At 38.9% G+C, this 18,113-nt stretch overlaps 1 protein-coding gene across 2 annotated transcripts in view; it reads right to left on the reverse strand.

Annotated features, from left to right (window-relative positions):
* Window positions 1–5,147: 5,147 nt before the first annotated feature.
* The window catches only part of RECK (reversion inducing cysteine rich protein with kazal motifs), a 78,557-nt gene continuing 65,591 nt past the window's right edge, over window positions 5,148–18,113 (reverse strand). For both annotated transcript variants that reach the window (XM_043975560.1, XM_043975561.1), the window contains 4 exons: window positions 16,418–16,628; window positions 16,081–16,154; window positions 13,061–13,216; window positions 5,148–6,799 (listed from right to left, as the gene is read on the reverse strand). In XM_043975560.1, coding sequence (XP_043831495.1) covers window positions 6,587–6,799; window positions 13,061–13,216; window positions 16,081–16,154; window positions 16,418–16,628 — 654 coding nt within the window. In that variant the 3' untranslated portion in view covers window positions 5,148–6,586. The remainder of the gene's footprint in view (window positions 6,800–13,060; window positions 13,217–16,080; window positions 16,155–16,417; window positions 16,629–18,113) is intronic.

Here is an 18,113-nt window from a genome sequence, read left to right on the forward strand (position 1 = left end):
GAGCTGGGCTGGGAGCTGGGCTGGGAGCTGCTCTGGGAGCTGGGCCGGGAGCTGCGCTGGGAGCTGGGCCGGGAGCTGGGTTGGGAGCTGGGCTGGGAGCTGGGCTGGGAGCTGGGCTGGGAGCTGGGCTGGGAGCTGGGCTGGGAGCTGGGCTGGGAGCTGGGCTGAGAGCCGCTCTGGGAGCTGACGTGCGAAGACTCGGGGCTCTCCGTCTTGCGGAACGACGCTCTCCGGCTCCCTCCGGTCGACGGCCCCTCGTCGTTGTCGTCGTCGTCGTCGTCGTCGCTGCTGTCGTCGTAGTTCCCGAGCCACACTAATCTGCTTGGCGTGGCGAGGCCCAGGGCCGGCGCGTCCAGGCCGATGGACGACGCGCGCGTCTTGCCGTGGTAGTGCTTCACGGGGCTGCCCTTGGAGGAGGCCTGGGGCTTCGCGAACTCCTCCGCGAAGTCCCTTCTCTTGCTCCTGAAGTGATCGGCCAGCTTGAGCAGGCCCTCGGCCTTGTGCCGGTACTCGCTGCTCTTCCTCTGCGGCGGCGGCGGCGGCTCGATCTCTTCCTCCAGCAGCTCCAGGTCCGATTCGCTCAGCCTCACCTTGCTCAGGGAGTCGGCGGGCGGCGACTGCTCGGCGAGCTTGACCCGGGCTTCGTCGTCGGATGTGTAGTCCAGCGATCCCTTACTCAGCCTCAGATTCCTGTCCTTATTCTCGTAGTCCTGGAGCACCTGGAAGAGGGTCTCCGCGCCCTGGATCTTGAAGTCCTCGATGGACAAATCGACCGTTTCCTTTTCAGTGGCCCTTATCTCCCGACCCATACCCAAGCACACTCGTGGCTCCTCGATCACTTCCAAGTTGCTCTCCCGCACCTGGCGGCCCTTCACCTTCAGGTCCTCGATGGACACGCTGGGAGCGTCCTCGTTGGGCACCTTGGAGTTGTTCAAGTCCTTCTGCCCTTTCTGATCGTTGGGCCCCTCTCTGGCATTCATGGCGACCTTTCTTAAAGCTGGTTCTTTCCACTTTCTTCGGTAAGAAAGAAGCCGGTCCTGGTTTGTCCTCGTCCCTCTGGTCTTCTCAATCTCCGACAAAAGGAAACCTGGTTACCAAGGGTAACAGTTTGCCAGTTTCCATCCCTAGGCCTCAAGCTTCTGCCCCCGATTCCTTTGCCTTTCCTTCCTTTACACCGCCTCAAAGGGGCGCCAGAGCATCGCCAAGGGCTGCGTAGTTGTAAAAGGCGGTTGTGCTCTGCAAAGATAGGGTTCAGATCATTGGCGGGAGCCACTGAGTTCAACCCCCTTAATTTACATAAGATAAAATGGGCCCACAGAGGTTATGACTTGCCCCAGACCAAAGAACTTAGCAGCGGATGCTATGATATCTTCTTACTAGCTCAAGGGTGGAATTGACTGTTTTAGCGCCTGCTCTAGAAGGTTGAGGTGACAATGACAACCCACAATTCCAGAGGACCAGTATAGAAGCAAGCCATCCACGGGGGCACATGATGTAGAACGAGATACACACTTTTGGACATAACTCATGTGGGAACTTGCTTTGTGTGACTATGTATGTTTGTTTAAAGGATTTTTTTCCCCCTTTTTGTTCAGTTTGGGCTGGATGTTGGGAGAGAAAACAAACACTTATTAACAATAGTTCTAGGCAGGACTAGAGGATAAAAGAACAGTAAACTATCTTTAAGAATTGTAAAACCAATGGACAAAAGAAGTAGAAAAACTAATAAACTAAAGAAGAGAGAATTTTGTAATTGACTTAGTCATTTAGTGTAATAATTTAAATCGACTTTGTAAAATATCTTACTTGCATAGTGTGTTAGCAGTCCCGCACACTGAATGAATCTCTGAACTGATTAATATATGATAGATTATAGTCAATAGGGTGGAAGAAAGAGGTAATACCAGAGAAGTAGGTTAGGCCTTTCGGGTAGTTTTTATTTGTTTTGTTTTTGATGGGTGAAATTATCTCCTATTTTACCTATTTTATTAAGTCAGCAAGAGCTTCTTAAGCACTTACACTCTTACTGACTTACTATCATTGTGCTAAGTGCTAGGAATAAAGTAAAGGACAAAGACTTGCCTGCCCACTAATGGGAGAAGACAGGGCATAAAAGAATAAAGCCTATCTATTTCTCTCTCTCTCTCTCTCTGTCTTTTTAAAGTTTGGATGTCTTTTGTTTTTATATGTCATTTTCTGTTGTACATACACACTTCCACTTCCACTTTCTTCTTTGTAACAAATGAATCCATGAAGCAAAACCAAGATATATGAGCATGTATATGCAACATTCTATAGCCATAGGCTCTGACCTCCCTACTGAGAGCAAAGTAGTATGTTTTATCATCTATTTTCCAGGAAGAGATTGGTTGTTAACATAAAATCTGCATTGAGCTGCCACAAGGCTACTTAACGAGTGGCAAACAGGCCCAGGTTGGAAATGGGGCAATGGGATTGGCTTGTAAATGATTATTTTGCTTCCAGCTTTGGTGAGATAAGGAGACCCAGTCACAAAAAGATAAAATGAAAAGACAGAAAAGGGAAGGGAAGAAAATAGCATGTATGAACTTTCCAAAAATGCAATGGGTTGCCTTGAGAGAAAGTGTATTCTTCGCCTGAGGTCTTCAGGCAGAAACTGGATGACCCCTTGTTAGACACAATAAAGGAAGCTTTTTATACAGATTAGGTGGTATCTGAGGTCCCTTACAATACAGATTTTGTGTTGCCAAGTATGTTCCAAATAACCTTGGAATTCCCTAAAATGTTAAAAGGGATTCTATTAGATAATGCTGACATTTTTGCTCTAAAATTATGAAATAATGAAAATATTTGTGTGATACATTTTCAATATAAAATAGGCTTAACATCCTTTATTTGGTTATAAAATATGCCCAATGTATTTTTAATTATTTGAAGGGTACTTAATGTCCTTAGATCCTCAAGGCCAGCATTTATGAAATTCAAATCCAAGTGTTGTTCCAGCCAAATAAGACTTAGAAACACTGATCTAGTCACTTTGCATTGCTAAATGGATGTCTATCCTCTGTTAGAAGACACCCAATGAAGGCAAACGCTATCTCCCAAGGCAGCCCATTCTACTTTGAACAGCTGTGATCCTTAGTAAACTTTTTTTTTTATCAAACATAAATGCACCTTTCTGAAACTTTTGCCCATTTCTCCTAATTTTGTCCTCTAGGGTAAACACAATGAGTCTAATGTCTTTCACATGACAGTCCTTCAAAAAATTGAAGACATCATATCATGCTTTCCTATCCTACCTCCCAAAGTCTTCTTTTTTCTTTGCTTAACATCTTCATCTTCAATCCATGGATGCTTATAAAAACATGGAGTTTAGCCATAGACTATATCCTAGCTTCTTAAACTGTGGGTCTTGACCCTATATAGGTTCACAAAACTGAATGTTGGGGTAGTAAAATATTTGGCTACAGTAAAAGGTTATTTATACCTATTTAAATACCTATATTGTGGAAAAATTTCTCCAGCAAAAAGGGGTTGAGAATGAAAAAAGTTTAAGAAGCCCTGAATTATATAATTTGGCGAAATCCAAACCATTCATGGGGTAGCCAGGTGTCGCAGTGGACAAAGTGCTGGGATTTAGGTTGAGAAGACTCATCTTCCTGAATTCAAATATGGCCTCAGACACTTACTAGCTGTGTGACTTTGTACAAGTCACTTAACCTTGTTTGCCTCAGTTCTTCCTCTGTAAAATGAGCTGGAGAAGGAAATGGCAATCTACTCTAGTATCTATGCCAAGTAAATTTCAAATAGGGTCACGACTGAAACAATTTAACAACAACAAAACCATTCGTAGTACAATTAAGGAAACTTAAGCCCAAAGTTATTGAGTCATAGGCAGAATAGAACTAGAATGCAGATTTCTTGACCCACAGTGCTATACTCTCACAATCAGGACCTGAGCATTCTAGTAGAACAAAACCCTTTTGTTCTCCTTTGCTCCTTTGATGCTCTAGGCCCTCCTCCCCAAAGTCCTGATCCTTCAAATCAAATATTTACTCCTTCCTTCTTAGCCTAGCCTCCATACATATATCAGTTTTTCTATTGTCACTGTAGAATTAATGATAGTATAAGTCTCATTCCCATTTGCACTTTCGAATTCACTTGCAGTACTGATTATTGGAACTTACTATTTAAGACATTATGGGACTGTTAACTGATATTATTCTGAGTCTGACTACCAGGTATGATCATCGAGGAATACTACTGAGCCAATGAGCCATGGTGCCAGTAACCCTAAGGGATTTCACATGCATGAATTGCAGATGGTAGATTGTCATGGGAAAAGCTGCGAGGACAACTGACAATCCCCAGATCTTTAACTTCTCTGGAAACTCGAAGAAAGGCAGACTAAGGATGTGGCAAGATGGTCAAAGGTTAGGCTGAAGCAAGAACAGCCAATATAAGGTAACATACTGAAGGAAGAACTTCCCTAATGTCAGGGTTGGCAAAAAATGAAGTGGGGGGCAGCTAGGTGGCGCAGTGGATAAAGCACTGGCCCTGGATTCAGAAGGACCTGAGTTCAAAGCCAGCCTCAGACACTTGACACTTACTAGCTGTGTGACCCTGGGCTAGTCACTTAACCCTCATTGCCCTGCAAAAAAAAAAAAAAAAGAACTGATTGGAGCCAGGGTAGGTGAACCAAAGTCTGAACCATTCTACCTCCCTGATGTTCTTACCCCTTTCCCAGATATATAATAGTTGAAAAAGACAAGAAGTATTGAATGGGGTGGGAACTAACTGGTAATCAATCAACAAGCATTTATTAAGCACTTATGTACTAGGAATTTACAACTAGAAATTGAGGTCAGAGGCTAAGTGGTTTCTTCCCACAAACCTCTTCTCTTGATTACCCTCCCCTAGAAGAAATGTTGAAACACTGCTTTCTAAATCAGACACTTGGCCTTAACTCATCTATTAAGAACCAGGGTAATTTCCAAAAACTTTGATATCATATGAGGACCTTTTCCTCCGGGGAAAAGTACTTTTGTTCACTTCTGATTATTTTAATGATTTAGATTCTTTAGATTTCAAGAATTTATATAAGATTTTCCAGTTATTCATACACATGAGAAAATAAAAATTGTTTTATTAAAATAGAAAAGCTGCCTAGTACATTGCATTGAAGACATTTATACAGACAAGAGCAAGTGTTACACAAACATGCTACATTAGCATATGGATATTCCCAAAGTGCCTACTTTAAACATCATTTTGGCAAAAAAATAATTATGTCCATATATTCTTCAATAGTTGGCTAATACTGAAAAAAAATACTTCATGTGGAATCTAAATTCAGGTGCATAAAATAAGTATTAAATTGTATAGCTTATTTCAGATATTTAAACATATAAAGTGTAAAATTCAATAAACAACATGCAAGACATTTTAATATTTAGAATAACATCTATACATATATGTTTATATATAAAAACAATTTTTAAAAATTTTGCAACAAGAATAAGGCATAACACATAGTATCTACAGTGGACATACTATAAAGACAGAATGCATCTTCATGGAAAAAAAAGTACCGGATAAACATTTGTGATTGTCATCTTAAAAAACATGGCTATTAGTTTTCTTCATAATAAAATATAAGGAATATAAGGATCATGTATTATTTACACAAAAAATTAATTACTTCACTTTTTGGCAATTATTTAAGTAGCAGCAGTTTGTTTTAAGACTGACGTTTAAAAACCCTGTCGGTTCAGTTGACTGTTCCACCCAAATTAGGTTTGAGTCATATGAAATTGCATGAGGCAGGATGCTTTCTTTATTGCTTAAAAAAAATCTTACTTTTATGTACTTTACAGGACTTCCCTTTCACAAAAGTCAGAAACATGTCAGTGACATACCTAGCTATAGGATATAATGAGACACTTAACTATAGAAGGGTATCTTGTTATTAAATTAATAGATATGTTCTTGTATAGCTGTCAATTGAATTTTTTTAGAGTCTCACATTTTCCACTGACTTAACATGATCATTTCAGAAATATTTCATTTTCATTTCTGTTGGCAGTGACTTTAGTAACACTATATTTCTTTGTATCTAAGCTTCTGGTTCAAGTAGCTGATATGTAAACAAATACTGAAAAACACTGGGGGAACTTTCCTATTAAAGGAACCCAGCAAGGAATCCTTCCATGAAGTGAATCCTTTTATAAAGCAAAACAAAAAAAACCCCAAACCATCCTTAAGGTGGGTAACAGCTTCCCATTCACCAGATAGACTGATTTTCCCAATGGTAGAGCACATCTCTAAGCAAATTTCAGATCAAGTTCATGTAGTAATGAAATGTCAAAGATCTAGTTTTTAAAATGTTATTTTGAAGACCCATTTTCTATCTCATAAGTGTAAAAAATGTAAAAGATTTGATAATGAAAAATATTACTTAAAAAAAGAAAAATACTGTGTGGTAAATTATTGAAGTGACATGTGCTTTTAACTTGGTGATTGCCATAATAAACGCTATCAGTCCTGAATGTCTTTTACAATAAAGAAACCTATCACGGAGGATTCATTTTGCACATTTTGTAAGCAGTTATGTGCAATACAAAACGACTAAGGCAAGTACAAGGCTGAGGAAAAAGGGACAATTGAGAGGCAGAATTTTTGTGCTAGCAGATGGAAGGCTACTTGAAACTTGCACCCGGGAGATGATAAGTGCTGAAAGTGGAACATGTGATGCCAGAGTTGGGCTATCAGAATTGATCAGTGACTCAATCTTTTCTGCTTCTTTATTGCAAGCCTCGATCTGGGAAGAGAAGGAAAAAAAATAAGATCGTGAAAAAGTACAATCACATTAGGTCAGGGAAGTTTTAAATTGATCCTGCCAAATTTAGAAACAAGCATATTCTGGATAAGGCTTCAAAGGTATATATTTCAATTAGCATAAGAGGCATTATTGATCAAAAGCACCTACATTGTCCTTAGTTAAGGAAATCATACGGTTCCATATCCACTGGGACACAGATAGTTTAATGGCTCCCACATCCATTCTCTGCTGTTTTCATAAGAGCATCAACAGCAAAATTCATTCATTGGTTCTAACCCCAAAGCCGAGAACCTTTAATTTTCCAGTTCAGTTTTCTCTAGACCTGTGGCTACTACCCAGGAATCAGCATAAATGAAAAACTTTTTCCCCTGTCCCCCAAGGCTTTCTCATACACCAGTTATGCCACTCACAACTGGAAGGACTTGCTATTACCGGATTAATGGCTGCTGAGGTCCAGGTGCATATACTTCTTACAACAAACACAGTCACCGATGAACCAGGAAAAAGAGCATTTTATTTTATTGTATTTATTTATTTATTTTTTGGTGAGGCAATAAGTGACTTGCCCAGGGTCACACAGCTAGTAAGTGTTAAGTGTCTGAGGTCAGATTTGAATTCAGGTACTCCTAAATCCAGGGCCAGTGCTCTATCCACTGCGCCATCTAGCTGCCCTAAAAAAGAGCATTCTTAAAGAGCTAAGTCCTCAGGCTAGCAGGAGATGGCAAAATATTGGGGTTGGTACTAGAAGCATTAGCCTCTGGCATTGTCATGGAGTGTTTGTAAAGGACATTAAAGCCTGAGAGACCTGGGCATGTAAAATCCTGGCCTGTTCACCTGTCCTCTTAATAGAGGAAGCCATTCCTCTGTGTTCAAGTTATCTTAAAGATCAAAACTTCATTGACCTCTGCCTCTAACTGCCTAACATTCAAGGACAATTTAACTTCGTTCTTCTTATACTGGACATGTTTACTTTCCCTGTCATACTCCTTTCAATATCCACTGCACTAATCCTATTGAGTCAGTGGGTGCTTCCCTCTAGTCACATTGACTGGACACCCCATCATATACCCTTAACACTAGAGCCACTGGATACCAGTCCTGTGACTGCTCATCCAATCACCTGAGGTTCCATTTTTTCCATATTACCCATCTTCTTCTTCAACAAGGAATTTAACCACAAAGTCATTACGTACAAATTCTGCCAACCAACCAAATATTCTGAGTTAGGCTTAATTCAGGCCATTACAGGGATTCAGAAGACTGTTGGTTAGAATGCAATGAGGGGGCAGCTAGGTGGCGCAGTGGATAGAGCACCAGCCCTGGATTCAGGAGTACCTGAGTTCAAATCCGGCCTCAGACACTTAACACTTACTAGCTGTGTGACCCTGGGCAAGTCACTTAACCCCAATTGCCCCACCAAAAAAAACAAACAAACAAAAAAAAGAATGCAATGAGACACATGTAGACCATGAAATGCAATAATGCTAATAACAAAAATAAAAAGGATGCCATTGCTAAGGATACAAATAGAACTTAGATAGAATAGCTATTCCCTTTTGCTTCTGCATTTCCACACCAACAAGCCACAGTAAGTCAGAAAAATGTCCCTACAAGGCACTGGGGGTTCTGCTAAGATCTCTGACAACTCCCTATAAGCTGGACCTTTCAGGCATCCTGTGGCAAGAAAGCCAATCTAATGATCCCAAGAATCTCCCTGTCTAATGTCCATCAATTGGGAAATGGCTATACAAGCTGTGATATATGATTGTGATGTAATATTATTGTGCTATAAGAAATAACAAGCAGGATGCTTTCAGAAAGGACTGGAAAAACTTGTATGAACTGATGTATAGTGAAGTAAGCAGAACCAGGAGAACACTGTGTATAGTGACAGCAATATTGCTTGATGAAGAACTGTGAATGACTTAACTATTCTCAGCAATACAATGATCTAAGACAATCCCAAAGGACTAATGATGAAGCATACTGTCCACTTCCAAAGAAAGAACTGGTATTGATTGAACTCAGACTGAAGCATGCTACTTTTTACTCTCTTTCATTTTTTTCTTTATTCAAGTCTTATACAAAATTACTAATATGGTAATGTTTTATGTAATTGCACATGGATAACCTATATCTGATTGCTTACTGCCCTCAGATGGGGGGAGGGGAGGGAGGGAAGAAGGGATAAAATTTGGAATTCAAAACTTTAAATAAAAATGTTTATTATTTAAAAAAAAAAGAATCTCCCTGCCTCCTTAAAGGGAAACTAGCTTAAGCTAGATAAATAGGGAATGCTCCTACCATGCATGAAGTTCATTATATTGATGGATCTGTGACATTTATCAAGCAATGATTTCAATTATTCTATGACTTTTCCAAATGTGCAATTTTAGCTAAGACTTGAAGGAAAGCTAGGAGGCAGAAACTAGAGGAAGACGATTTCATGCACAGGAAAAAGCCAGTGAAAATGCCTGGAGTAGAGAGGTGGGAGTGTCTTGTGAAAGGGAAAAGACAGTGTTCTTGGATGGCAGAGTATGTGGAGTAATGTAAGCAGACTGGAAAAACAGGAAGGGTCCAAGTTCAGATCATAAAGGGCTTTAAAAGTCAAGCAAAGGATTTTATATTTGATCCTGGAGGTAATAGTCATGAAATTTAAGTCATAGCGATATAGAATTTCTGGGAATATTATATATATAGATATATATGTGTGTGTGTGTGTGTATGTACGTATATATATATGTGTGTTGTGGTAAAAAAGTTTTTAGCAGTCGGTTAGTGAATACGAAAAGATGCCAGTTTTTTAAAGGACCACCCTTTTGGGGAGGAGACCGTGCCGTGTACTTCACCTCCGCCTGCTAGGCACTCTACTTCCGGGGTGCGAGCTTAAAAGGCAAGGAGAGAACGGAAGTGAGGTCTTTTGCCTGCTCTCCTGGTCCGATGACTGGTGTGGCACACAGAGACGCTGACGGAGATTGGACTCGGCCCGGCCCGCCATAACAGCACGTGCTTGATGCGGCTCTCCCTCTCAAAAGTGGCCTTGGGTTTTGGTGAGTTTTATACGGAATATAGACTAAACTTAGACTTAAGACTATTTGTTTTGTATTTCTGCTTTCCTATCCCTCTAATCAACATCACCTTGTAATTTCCAAACAATAAAAGCTCTAACTAGAGATCAGAAGCTTCTTCCATTTACTAGTCTGGGAGATAAAGAAGGGAAAGGCTAAATAGGGGAGGTTAATGCTCTAGTATCCAATTTTAAATCTCACAGTGTGTATGTGTATATGTATATAATATGTGTGTGTGTGTGTGTAGTTTAGAATTGTTAAAAGCACTGCCAAACTTCTTAAATGTGATCTAGCCCAGTAGTGTCCAACTCAAATAGATGGTGATTCCTCTGGCCACAAGTTGATTTAGAAAACCATAAATTAACATGTTCTATATTGTATGCTGAAACATAAATTCTTTGGCCTTTTAATGAGAAGACAAGACTCAATGGAAAAGATTCTGATGCTGGGAAAGACTGAAGGCAAAGGAGAAGGGGACAGCAGAGGATGAGGTGGCTAGACAGTATCATGAAAACAACAAAAATGAGTTTGGAAAGACTTTGAGAGTGTTAAGGGCTAAAATTCTAGCTAGTCTGTCTAAAATATCTAATGAGTGGTCGCCAATAAATTATAAGCTTTAGCAAGAGTTAGACTTTTAGGCATTTATTAAGGAGAATAAGAATTTGGTAAAGAGAGAGAAAGGCCTACATTCATCTATCTATTAAAGGGAGAGCACGTTTCTAGCTCCCTTCTCCGCCAGAGTCCCCAGGAAAGAGTGAGACCGAGCGCCAGTCTCTTTCTTCTTCCTCCCACTAGCCTGCGTCACTTCCTGACACCAAAGAAAAGACTCCTGGTCTTGCCCTCAAAGACCTTCGCTTCATGGGCGGAACTCTTCTACAGTAAGTCTCCAGCAGGTGGCGTCATTCCAATCATTACAAGAGGCAGTGGAGGGCAGAAGGGCCTGGTATGCTATGGTCCATGGGGTTTCAAAGAGTAGGACACAACTGTACTACAACAATGTTGTATTTTTATTTATTTTGTTAAACATTTCCCAATTACATTTTAACCTAATCTGGCCCCACACCAGGAGTTCTGCAGGCCTCATTTGAATGTGACATCTCTGACATAGCCTAATTTCTTCCTTTTCATTTTTGGGTCCAGCTCATTTCGTATATTTGCAAACTCTATACAAGATATGTGTATGGAAAGACCAAACCCCTGGATCAATCATCTCTCTACTGAGGGGAAAGAGGTGTTTGATCATCTATTCTCCAGGCAGAGATTAGTCATGACAAATAATCAGAGTTCAGCTGCCTTTTCATGTTGTTTTCACATGCATAATTGTAGTATTTATGTGTATTGTTCTCCTTGTTTTTCTTATTTCATTCTTCATCAATTTATAAAGTTTCCCACCTTTCTCTGAATTCTACTCCTCAATATATAGGCTTGCTGCCTGGCTGCTGCCCCTTCTAGCTATGGGATCATAATTTAATCAATATTTCCATTGTAGCTGGAAACGGTGTGTTAGTCAACTGTCCTATGGTTCTACTCACCCTCCCAGTGACTTCTCAAATTAAAACACTCCTTCCTGGTTACCACTCCTCGCCCTCTGTATCTGTCTTCTCCTGTTAGACTGTAAGTAAGCTCCTTGATGGCAGGAGCTGGGTTCCTTTTGTATTTGTAACCCAGCATTAAATAAATACTTTTATTTCATTTTTCATCCAATCATCTGCAGAATCCTGACTATTCCCTTTTCATATGTTAGTCAATGATATCCTTTATACATGTGCAATTTTCAAAATTTACAGAAATGAGAAAGCAAGCATGTTAACTTTTAAATTTTTTTCTGATACTTTAAAAAATTGTATTTTCCACTCTTGCATTTTTCCTCTTGAGATACCTTGAAAATTAATCTGAATGCTTTTAAAATTGTTGCCTCAAGCTCATATTTCCTTACATATTTATTTAGTTGAGGAATTATTCTCAAATTCATCTTGAGTGTTTTTTCTACTTCATATCTGAATGTGGTGGGTACACATTCATTAGTCACAGAATCATTAAGAGGATCAAATAGGATAAATGTATAAATATGAGAAGCACGTGACATAAGGTAGTAGTGATAATAGTTCACATTTTTATATCATTTTTATATAGGTTGCTACAGAAAGACTGAAAAATCTGCTTTATTTCACATTTATTTATTGTCTTGTTTCCAGTTTCATTTTACTGCTCTTCACTGTTTTGTGAGGTGCTATCACTTGGTTTGTCTATTATTATTCTCCTCTACAATGTTTTGCAAATTAATTTGTACACAGCTTGTATACCAAAAAAGCTTGTGTGCCTTTGACAAGTATAAGTTGGCTGTGGTTTCTGGCCTTTTTTTACTTTCCTATTATGTCAAGTGTTCTCCATTGTTTAAACTTTTATAAGAAATAGGAAGAAGAACGAGTCTTTATTTTTATCCATTTCTCGTTTTCAGAGTCAATAGTTTAAAGGGGCTGGTTTACAGTTATACAGTGGTATACAATTATAGAACTCATTTATACTTCCTTTTAATCTGGTTCTGGTTTTGACTTTTGTTTTAACTAGAAAACAGTTATGACTAGACTTTCATCCTAAAATGATTCCTATGTTGGTAGCTCTCATGCCAATGTGCAGTGGTTTTCTAGTACTCTATCCACCATTCAAATTGTTCTTGGTGAAAATATTCATGATATACTGGCACACCTGGGTGAGTTTATGAGTCACTCTTCTCCTGGGCTGCATTTTGTATTCTTTTTTTTTTTTTTAGTGAGGCAATTGGGGTTAAGTGACTTGCCTAGGGTCACACAGCTAGTAAGTGTTAAGTGTCTGAGGCCGGATTTGAACTCAGGTCCTCCTGACTCCAGGGCCAGTGCTCTATCCACTGTGCCATCTAGCTGCCCCTGCATTTTGTATTCTTGTTTAATTTATAAGGACAATGTCAATATAGATATGGCTGAATTCCTCCAATAACTAACCAATAGCAAAATTTTATAGAATGTCTAAAAACTATGATTCTTAGAATCTTTTGCCCCCCCTTTTCCCACTTTACCACAAGTTAATTAATTTAAGGTTTAATTACCAATTAAGAAACAAATTATAATGCTAACTTTAAAATATAAACAGAAGCCCAGCAATGTGTATTTCATCACAACTCAATGCTAAATCTTACCTGTAATGCTTTTGGATGATGATCAACAGGAATGATCAGAATCACTATTTCTGATTCAATGCTTAAGTAGCCAAATACATCACACTGTGGAACTGAAATGTGCAAGCGAATTTTTTCAAGTATTTCCAGAACAGTTATGGGTTTTTTGGTTGTTACCTAGAAAAAGACAAATTTTAATTTGTAGTACTCGTTCACATACAAAAATACATTTCGTTAGTTTGCAAGTTCAGACTATGTTACAATGAGGTCCTTCTGGTAACTAAACTAAACTAAACTAAACTCAGTCTCATAGCTACTTGTATTAGGAGGCCCTTTTGTATATGCCCAGTCATATAAACTATCAAGAAGAAATCTATCAAAAGTAATTTCTTGGAAAGAAATTGTATTTTGGACTAGGGGTACAGGAAGACAATAACTGACTTATATATAAATGTATTTTATTCAAAACCTGTGGGTCTGCGCATTGGTGCATGCACATTTTGGGGTCTTACCCCAGAGTCAGTGGTGAAAAAGGAGGGTTATGCATAACTGGAAACAAAAGTTGTATATACAGTAGACAACTTAAATGAGGAATAGTTTTATGATGAAAAAATAAGTTAGTTCTATGGACACTCATTTGGGGGAGCTTCATTTTGTGAGGAGAAGAAATACAACTACTTAAGACTCTTTGGAGCCCTAGAATCATGGGATTCTTGGACTTTTGGGAGCTTAACTTGAAAGATTTATTCTATTCTGTCTGGGCTCCTAACAAAAGTCAGCATGCTGGCATGTGGATGTTTTTTGAGCAAAGGTATCAGGCTAACTGTGAAACATAGGAAGTGGATCATTAATGCAGTCATATGCCATAGGGAAAGTCTTTATGTATGAAGTTTGTATGGAAAAGATACACATCAACCTTTCTGGTTATACTTCTGAAATAACTCATATTCATACTGCCTCTTTATAACAACCTTGAAGTAGGTAACAAAAGTATTTTTTTTTTTAGTGAGGCAATTGGGGTTAAGTGACTTGCCCAAGGTCACACAGCTAGTAAGTGTTAAGTGTCTGAGGCTGGATTTGAACTCAGGTACTCCTGATTCCAGGGCTGGTGCTCTATCCACTGCGCCACCTAGCTGCCCCAAAAGTATTTCTTAATGGTCATATTTTGTAGATAAGAAAAGAGAGAGGTTAAGTATTTTGCTCACAGATATCTAACTAACATTCAGGATTCAAACCTAGCACCACTTCTGGCTTGTAGCACTTTTTGCCCATACTGTTTTCCCCACATAGCAATCAGCTTAGGTAAAGTGATCTTTTTTTTTTTTTGGTGGGGCAATGGGGGTTGTTACTTGCCCAGGTTGGTCTGAGGTCAGATTTGAACTCAGATTCTCCTGAATCCAGGGCCGGTGCTTTATCCACTGCACTAACTAGCTGCCCCAGTAAAGTGATCTTTAAATTTTAAAGAGTGTTTCTATCTGTGAAAATGATCTTCCTAAAAAGCAAGTCTAACCATACTATCCCGCCCCTTGCTGCCCCCAAGTCCAGCTTAATAAACTCTAGTGACTCCCTATCACCTCCTGGATCAAATATAAAATCCTCTTTTTGGCATTCAAAGTCCCTCATAACCTGGTCCTCCCTTTCCAGTCTTCTTGGACCTTCCTCCCATCCTCCCCGCCCCTACATACTCTTCCATTCAATGACATGGGCCTCCTTTCTATTCCTTGAACAAGATACTCCATTTCTTGACTCTGGGCACTTTTTCTGACTTTCCCCTCATGGGACATGAGCATGGTATGTTCTCCCTCTTCATCTCTGCCTTCTGCTTTCACTGGTTTCCTTCAAGTCCCAGCTAAAATCTCACTTTTTACAGGAAGCCTTTCCTGATTCCTCTTAATTACAGTGCCTTCCCATTACTGATTATTTCTAATTTATCCTATATTTGGCTTGTTTGTACATAGTTATTTGCATATTTCTCCCCCATTAGATTTTGAGCTCCTTGAGAGCAGAGGTGTCTTTTACCATTTTTTGTATCCCTCGCACTTACCACACTTAATAGATTGTTATTGACTATCATTCTTTCTCCATTTGGTAATTTCATCATTGTTGAGAAATCTCAGCTCAGAAACTTCCCTCACTTATTTAGATCAATCAATCAACAAGCATTTGTTAAGCACCTATTATGTGCCAGGCACTATACTAAGCAGTGAAGATACAGAGAAAGGCAAAAGGAAATTCCTGCTCTCAAGGAACTTACAGTCTAATGGAGGAGGAGCAAATAGTTTGTACCTTCTGTTCTAAAGTAATGCTTGGGGCACTGACATATTAACTACCTTGTGCAAAGTCACAATGTTCTGAGACTAGACTTGGACCCGAGACTTCCTGACTCCAGAAATGGTTCTCTATCCAACTACTTTCATAGCTATCTCTTATCTATCTATATTGTGCTACCTGTACATTCACTGCCTAGTATTAATCAATAATCAAGACTTTGGTCCTTAGCATGATGGTTTATTTATTAGATGTAGCAGTCCTCAGTAGATGCTATTACCATAACTAAAACGATGTCAAATTGATAAACTTTGCTTAGTGTTAACACCCTCTGGATTTTAAGTGGCTTTGGCTGGACTAACAGCTCCTCCTAGTGAGAACAGTCACAAGTCATATAAGTAAATTAGCCTGGGGTCAAAACTGCCAGCAGAGAGAGACACATCCTGACAATGTCCTGGCCATTGTGTACCCCAAGCTGTTTGCTAATTACAGATATCAAAATGACCCAAATCAGTACTATGTTGTCCTTTCATTATCAACAAATATGGTTGAAGAAAGAGCAAGTGATTAACAATGGACCTGCATCCATTTCTGTAAAATGGCCTAGATGGTACCTAATGTCCTCGGCTTAAATGTTCTATGAAAAGTTTACTTTTCTGAGTTATAAAACTAAAATCTTAATTGTTAAAGTGAGTTTACAAAATTGTTTTGAAAATAAGATGTGGCTTTTCCAAAATTTCTACGATTTTCTTTATTGAGTTTTTTTTTTTTACCTTAGCAATTGTATCCAACTTTTCCTTGTCAAATAAAACTCTTAACATCCCTGCACACAATGGACAACACGCACCTGTACAACAGAAGCAAACGAAAATAAAGCAAACCGAAAACATTTTGGTCAATAATCAGCTTCTATGTGAGACTGTACAAAGCTATCTATGTGGTGATGGAAGTATAAGTATGACCTGTGACATGAGCTGTCACATTAAAGATAAAAGGAAAGAAGGGCAATTTTAAAGATCTAGTCCATGGGACTTACTGCAATATTGCAGGGAATACAATCTGGATTTTGAACTGCCAATAACTGACACGTATGAACCTTCATGAACCCACCAGGTGAGATGACTGGTTTGCATCCAGTTGTTGGGAGAGGAGGACATTTGACTGCAGCACACTCTGTGAAAGAGCCGTACTCAGAGAGAGCTCCTACAGCCTGACAGGGGCCAGAGTAGTCCACTGCCACCCGATCAGAGTAGGCAGCACATACATTACTGTAGGTTTCACCATTGTGTCCACAAACGGGTTTTGCTGATTTGCAAAAGGGCTGAAAGAAAAAATGATTTGCATTTAATTTTAATTATGCAGAATTCTTTTCAGTACCAACAGGATCCTAAGAGAATATATTTTTTTCCATGGGAAAAATAAAGGGCACAGAGGCAAATACCAGAGAGAGACTCTACATTTTACCAGTAGGCCAAACAGTAGCCATTTGGGTCAGACAGGAAGCACTGCTCTGCGAAGATTACTTTCTCACTGCCCTCTGACTCTATTGATTATTTATCTACTGTGAACTAATTTATATGTAATTATAACTAATATAAATTATAATTATACACAATTATAACTAATAAAATTTTATATAAAATGCTATTTCCTGCATTAGGGTGTTTTTGCTGATGTTCATTAGTTATTCTCTACAATAATATGAGCAAATCATAAATGTTCCAACATAAATATATATAATTTTTTTGTGAGGCAATTGGGGTTAAGTGACTTGCCCAGGGTCACACAGCTAGTAAGTGTTAAGTGTCTGAGGCCACATTTGAACTCAGGTGCTCTATCCACTGTGCCACCTAGCTGCTCCTTATTTATATATTTTTTAATCACTAAGAATTAAAAAGTCTACTCTGTCACTGTGAAACACAGAATCAAGTTTTAAGGCAGTTCTATTCTAGAACTAGCATGACACATAGAATCAAAATTATATAAGATCAATGTTTATTGTTATGTAATGACCTAAACACATGAAGGGAGGGAAAAGAATTACAGTGCCACTGCACCATATATAGAGTCAGAAAACCTAGTTCTACAAGTGCAGATTAACTACCTATATGATGTTTGGCAAGTCACTCTATCTTTCTGGGCCTTAGTTTCCTTGTCTGTAAAATGGGAATAATACTTACACTACCTTACAGGGTTGCCAAAACCAACAAATAAAATAAAGTGCTAAGTATATCACAACTGTACAACACTATATAAATGCCAAGCATGGTGTGATTATGAATCGAATTATTGATAATAATACCAATGGTCATCATCCATTTTATTTTTGCCTCAAGATTGGCTTCATCTAATCCATTCCAAGTAGATTGATAGGTACCTTTTTCATAAAAGTCTCAAAATTTAAAAAAATACTCTTAATTCTTATAGACTTAAAATACACTATTGGAGAAAATGCTGATTTTAAGTATAATGGCTAGAGACTAACCATTTTCTGGGGATGTTATAAAGAGTATTCTTGCAGGGATGTGGGACTACATAACCTCTGAGGTACCTTTCAAGTGTGAGATTCTGTGATTTTATTACTTGTGTTCAAAATCTGGTGAACTCTGGCAAGTCATTTAAACTCTTTGGGCTTCACTCTCCTTAAATGTAAAAAGTTGGAGCTGAACTCAAGAGATGATCTCTGAGATACCTTCCAACTCTAAATCCTATGATCCTATATTCTGACTATAAAGACTTTCATTTCATAGTGTTGCAAGCTTATATTGGGCAATTGGTAGTATATTGTAATCTGCTGAGAATAAAA

Source organism: Dromiciops gliroides, chromosome 1, assembly GCF_019393635.1.
Source record: "Dromiciops gliroides isolate mDroGli1 chromosome 1, mDroGli1.pri, whole genome shotgun sequence".
Lineage (NCBI taxonomy): Eukaryota > Metazoa > Chordata > Mammalia > Microbiotheria > Microbiotheriidae > Dromiciops > Dromiciops gliroides.